This window comes from Echinops telfairi, unplaced genomic scaffold (assembly GCF_000313985.2).
Source record: "Echinops telfairi isolate 266 unplaced genomic scaffold, ASM31398v2 ScPeMD7_7459;HRSCAF=8497, whole genome shotgun sequence".
In the NCBI taxonomy this organism is placed as follows: domain Eukaryota; kingdom Metazoa; phylum Chordata; class Mammalia; order Afrosoricida; family Tenrecidae; genus Echinops; species Echinops telfairi.
In genome coordinates, this window is record NW_022111359.1 from 8,203,500 (window position 1) to 8,210,171 (window position 6,672).

The following is a 6,672-nucleotide window of genomic DNA, read 5'->3' on the forward strand; positions in this document are numbered from 1 at the left end:
GAAGCAGCACACCAACATGTGTGATCATGAAGGGTGGAAGGGACCAGGTTACAAGCACCAAAGGCGGGGTGTGTGTGGGGAATCATAACATCGTGAATGAGGGTAGCGCATGATGGTGACCCAATTCCCATCTGTAGACAACTGGACATACCTTGCAGAGGGGTAGTGGAGAGGAGATGAGTCACTCAGGGTTCAGTATAGCTACAATGAAACTCACAACCTTCCTCTAGTTCTCAAATGCTTGCTACCCCCAACTACCATGATCCCAATTCTACCTTTCAAATCTGATTAGAACAGAGGATGCACAGCGATACAGATGGGAACTGGAAACACAGGGAATCTAGGACAAATGAACCCCCTCAGGACCAGCAGTGACAGTGGCAATACCTGGAGGGAAGGTGGAGGAGAAAGGGGGAATCGATCACAAGGATCTACATATAACCTCCTCTCTGGAGAATGGGAAACAGAAGGGTCGGTGAAGGGAGAAGCTGGGCAGTGTAAGACAAGCTATAATAATAATTTATAAATTGTTAAGGGTTCATGAGGGAGAGGGGAGCGGGGAGGGAGGGGGAAGGGAAAAAGGAAAATGAGGAGCTAATTTCAGGAACCCAAGAGGAATGCAAATTTTGAGAACAATGAGGGCAACAAATTTATAAGTGTGCTTTACACAACTGATGTATGTATGGATTGTGATGAATTGTATGAGCCCCAATAAAATGATTTATAAAAAGATATCAGATGTGTTACATTAGGTAAATCTACTGCAGAAGACCTCTTTGGAGAATTGAAAACCAAGGGTGTTACTTTGAGGACTAAGGTAGGCCTGACTCAAGCTGTGGTAATTTATATTTTCTTGTATGCACGTGAAAGTTGGATATCAGGTAAGGAAGACAGAAGAATTGCTGTATTTGAATTGCGGTATGGAGAAAAATATTGAAAGTACTATGAATTAGTAAAGGAACAAATTTTTCCTTTTTCAGAGATAGTATGCCTAGAGTACTCCTTAGAGGCAAGGATGGTGGAACTTAGTCTTACATATTTTGGGCATGTTATTGGGAGAGATCAATTCCTGGAGATAGACATCAAGGTTCATAAAAAAGGGGCCATCGAAGAAGACGAAGGCCCTCAGAGAGATGACTGACAGTGAATGGAACAATGGCAAAGACATAGGGACTAATATGAGGAATGTGCAGGACAGGGCAGTGTTTCATTCTATTGTGCATGAGGTCGCTATGGGTCAGAACCAACTCAATGGTACGTAAATATATTTATAGATTCCGATGTTTTGTGGTTATAAAAATATAAGCTGAAATTTACTTGGGAAATGATGGCAGGTTCATGTGTTCAAGTTATGTGACATGACTGTGAGCAGAAATCATGGGAGAGGTGAATGATACGCAGCTGGTCTCATGGGGCCAATGAATCAAAATCCTTCATTTACAGCCTAAAGGTTGATCTTTAAAGATCTTTAGTGTCCTGAGATCACAACGGCAATAAACGCATTGGCCTAATGAGGCACTTTGGATATTAAGCCTCATGGGATAGAAGGTCTGCAAATAATCTGTCTGTGACATCTCAGTTAAGATTCCTCCCCCTGTAAGAAAAGACAGAACACATCACTCTCTTCCGACAGATGATCCATTTGGCTCTGGACCTTAGAGCTGAACTTAGACCTTGGGAACTTCCTGAGCACAAATCTTACATCTCCTCCATCCAGAGCACATGTCAGTCATCTTTCCTTGGGGATGTCATTCAGGTAGGCAAAGTCCCCTGGTTAAAATCTGGAAAGAAAGGTAGACGTTTTACTTAAGATTCATCCAGGACAATGCTGCACGTGGAAAAAGTACATAGAGAAATTCTTAAAATCATGCCTTTTACTGGAATTTAGTGTGTCATTTTCCTGTCAGTTTTTCTTTTCTCTATGTACCAATATCAAACAGTTCTCAATCAACTAGTCACGTGATCTGCTATTCCAAGAGCAAGAAAAATTTTCTTGTTGAGGCAATAAATAACTTCAGCATTGTCAAACATGATCCCTATAAGATTGTGTGATATACTTTAGCATTCTTATGGTGGTGCTAGAGGAATATTTATCAAATTCATAGTATCTTCTTAATATTTGTTTTTGCTTATCTCTGTTTTCTAACCTCTGGGGAAGTGAAGGCACTCAATAGGCTGCCTCCACAGCCTGTACATTTCTACTGATAAAATTGATAAAAATTTCAAATAATCCTTAGAACATAGGTAGTATAACTTTTAATGTTCTTTATATCATTTCCTAGAAATAATAAATGTTGATATTCTGCTGCACCCCTTTTATTATTTAAAATAACCATTTACATACATACAGAAGGACCCCTTCATTTTTTCCTTTCGAGAATGTTTGTTATTCCCTGAAGATAATGTCTGCCTCTGGCGGTACTGCTGTTATATCTTGTCAAAAACCAAAGCCCCACACCCCCAATAAAATAAAGTCATTTGATTGTCTTGTCACCACATCTTTCTATCAGATTCATCTACAATACAGAATCCAACAACCAAACAGGTGATTTAAAATTACATCTCCTTGGGCTGACAGAGGATCCAGGACTTCAGCCCCTCATCTTTATCTCATTCCTGATCATGTACTTGATTACTGTACTTGGAAACCTGCTCATTGTCTTGGCTGTCAGTTTTGACTCCAAACTACACAACCCCATGTACTTCTTCCTCTGCAATCTCTCTTTTACTGACATCTGCTTAAGCACAACTACCATCCCAAAGATGCTGGTGAACATCCAAACACGGGATCAGAGTATCACTTACATTGGCTGCCTCCACCAGATTTTCTTTGTTGTCATTTTTGGTGCTTTTGAAAACTTTCTTCTTGTAGCAATGGCCTATGACCGCTATGTAGCCATTTGTCACCCACTGAGGTACACAGTCATCATGAATCCCTGCTTCTGTGGACTGTTGATTCTTCTCTCCTTCTGCATTAGTGCAATGGCTGCCCTGCTCCACAGCCTCATGGTTTTGCACCTGTCCTTCTGTACAGACCTGAAGATCCCTCAGTTCTTCTGTGAACTTCCTCAGGTCCTCAAGCTTGCCTGTTCCAGTACCCGCATTAGCAACATCCTGATATATTTTACCAATTGTACATTGGGTGGTTTTTCACTCTCTGGAATCATATTGTCTTATATTCGGATTGTCTCTGCTGTCTTAAGAATGCCATCATCTGGTGGAAAATATAAAGCTTTTTCCACCTGTGGGTCTCACCTCTCAGTTGTTTCTTTATTCTACGGGACAGTATTTGGTGTTTACTTCAGTTCTGCATTTACACTTTCTCCCAAGAAGACAGCCTTAGCCTCAGTGATGTACATGGTGCTCCCTCAAATGATGAACCCTTTTATCTACAGCCTGAGGAACAGGGACATGAAGGTCAGCTTTAGAAAACTCATTGATAGGATAACGTCTTCTTATTGAATGTGTTTTCTGGCTTAATTCACTAATTACACAGACCTGTCACTGGTAACCTTTTCCTGTAGCTGAGAATTACAATCAACAACACTTGATTTTTTACTAACCAAATGACACAAGTATGCTTTCTCCTTGATTACAGATGGTTGTGAGCTATTTGAAGATGAAATATTGTGAAGGTTCTTTTTTGCCAAGTTTTAGAATACCATCAGACACTAATAGGCTCACAAGATAAAAAGAGCTATCTCTGCCTACAAGGACTTCAATGTAGGGAATGTATAGGAAAAGCATAGTACGTTTGAATTATTCTAGTATGTCACTTCATATGAGGATTAGTATTTTGAAGGCTTTAATTTAATCTCCTTGTCCTCTCCATATTGCTATAGCAGATGCAGATGTAACACCACATGTGATACTAACAGAAAGAAATCTCCCTGCCTTTCTTGGGCCTATGATTAGTAGACTTTTTCACTGAGTCTTCACAAGATAAGCCTTCTGTGTATTAATGTTACCATTGGGTCCAAAAATGATTTTTCCACCTCCAAATGCTAAGTCCCGTTTCTGGGAACTTTCAAACATTATTGATATGGTGAATGTTATACATGGAAAATGCTATCTTATTTATAAAACTAGAATTAACACAGGAGAGTAAGACTGGATTACCCTGAAAGGCCACATTGCAATCACATGTATTTTCATAACATGGACCTGAACATACAAAGTATAATAGGAAAACAGAGAAAGGTATGTGGATCAGAAGCCAAAGAATATACAGGCATACAAAAATGCAAAAAAAAAAATTCAAAGTTCTATATTTTAAAAATTTTACAAAACAGCTTTATCGTCTTCAAAGTACTTTCCATTTAATAAATTTGTCAAATCCACAATTCCATTCTTGGAAACATTTTTCAAGCACCACCCTCAGATTCTCCTCCACCTCTTCATCATCAGATCGCTGCCCTTCATTTGTGGAAACAAAAAGAGGTAGCATGGAGCATGAAGTCAGGTGAGTAAGGTAAGTGAGGCAAGAGAGACACGCTATTTTTGCCCAAAACTGGTGCACTGAGATGGTTGCGTGAGCAGGTGCATTGTCCTGGTAGCAAAACCAGTCCCGTGTCAGCCACAAATCAGGCCTGTTTTCTAACCCACAACTTTTCAGAACCTCTAAATAGAAAGCTTGATTAACAGTCTGACCTGGTGGAATGGTCTGCAAATGCACTATCCCCCTCACATGAAAAGACAACAAGAACAACAAATGAGCATTTTTTGTAGCTGGAGCTAACAAGCTCTTTATGAAACTGGAAGAGACCTTGAATGTATTTTCTTTCTAAGATATTGCTATTCTGCTGAAACCTTAGTTTCTGATTTGCAGCTTTCAAAACACTGAAATACATTTCTCTCTTTTTAAGAACTGTGTATGTCATTATTTATTACAATAAAAGATGTGCTCCTGCCACCAAGTAGAATAGTTCCACATGTCATTTTTTCTTCTAATTATTGATGTAGGAAGAAATTATTCCTACAATACCCTTAAACTGACCGTTTGGAATATAAACACTTGGGAAACCAATCCTGAGTAATACCACCAGTAGCAAAATTCCTGCCATTAATACATTTTGAATAAAACAGCTAAGACCATTATAATCCATTTCAGAGCAACATTCATAAGACAGGAAATGCATTCTCACTTGTTTCTGCACTTGCTTCATCTACATTCTCTAGTGTTCTTTAGAACATCTATCAAAGATTTTTTTCTACTATTAGTTATATAATCAAATTTTTGGTAGAAATGGTTTAAGTTGATGTTTTTCGGATACCTTCTTTGGTTTGTTTCCTTCTAATTGATATATCAAAAAGATAGAATGTGGTTAGCATTTTCTCCTTAGTCCCTTTGTCGTGCTGTGCTTCTTACTTTCCTCTGCAAAGGTCCACGAAGAGACACCGGGATAATAAACTTAATTGAATCCCTGGAGTCTCAGAGAACTGACTATTTAATTCTATGTCACTCATCAAAAACTTTTTTATGTGACGTTATGATAGAAACTGTTTGTTTGTTTGATCTGTGAAGACTTCACGTTGAGGAGGTCATGCTAAGTGTAAAACAAAACAGAAAAAAATTTAAATCTACAGGATTTGGCAGATGACTTTCCCAGCTGGATAGACATCCTCACAGAAGGTAGCATCCGATCTATGGATGTGGAGGTGACAAAAATGGGGGTCTCACAGGAGAATCAAGAGATTCCCAAGGAAGCCTTCAATTTGCTTTTCAGAGGGGATAGATGGTTCAGAGGAGGAGCACCACTCCTGGAGGACTGCCACCAAGGTATCTTCTAATGCTGAGCTTCCACCCTTGGTACCCACAGAACTCCTGAAAATAACTACCACAGTCTATTTTTCTTACACCTGGTTGCTTCTGTACCACACCCAAGAAATACACCACAGAATCACCTAGCAGACTTTGAAGGATACTAATTTTTGATAAATTCTTTTCGAGATCCTTGCTCAGACCCAAGTCTGAGAAACATAACTCTCATATCAGAATTACTTGAGAAAATAAATTTGGAACATGGTATGTGAAAAGCCTTCCCTCAATTTTATGCATGAACTCTCATGTGAAAATAGTATGTAAAATGCTTCCATAGTTTTCAAAGAGTTGCAATATATGACAAAAATTTCACCAGGTTACGAAATAAAGTCTTTTCCTCATGGTGCCATTCAACTTAAGTTATAATTTCTTTGATACTCTTTCATTTGGTAACTGATAAATTAACAGAATTTAAAATTAATTGTCCTACAAATATTAGCATTTTCAAATGATTATGATTTAACTGTATTTTTATCAACCCAGGATCTCTCTCAATAAATTCATTAAATAAATTTGTTTTTGACCATTATAAAAGTTTAACCATTCTTCATTTTTTAACCACTGTAAAATAGACATAACATGAATTATTATTGTAAACACTTGATAGTATACAATTCAAAACATTAAACATATCACCATTATCTGGTCCCTGAACTTTTTCATCACCCCACAGGAAACCCTATATCTATTACCAGTTACTTCCCAATCCTCCTCTCTCTAGACCAGGAAGCCACTAACCTACTCTCTCTCTCTCTTTTTTTTTTTTTTTTCCAGTTTTCGGCCTTATATCTTACTACTGGCTCCATTTTTATTTTTCGCTTGCATGGCATGATTCAAGGTTTAAATTTTAT

At 38.3% G+C, this 6,672-nt stretch overlaps 1 protein-coding gene and 1 pseudogene across 1 annotated transcript in view; both read left to right on the forward strand.

Moving 5' to 3' along the window:
• LOC101656021 (olfactory receptor 7G2-like) overlaps positions 1 to 479 on the forward strand; it is a 1,355-nt gene extending 876 nt beyond the window's left edge. Inside the window, exon 2 of the mRNA XM_030888326.1 lies at positions 473 to 479. Coding sequence (XP_030744186.1) covers positions 473 to 479 — 7 coding nt within the window. The remainder of the gene's footprint in view (positions 1 to 472) is intronic.
• A 1,154-nt stretch (positions 480 to 1,633) lies between these two features.
• Positions 1,634 to 3,462, forward strand: LOC105979682 (annotated as a pseudogene).
• Positions 3,463 to 6,672: the final 3,210 nt, after the last annotated feature.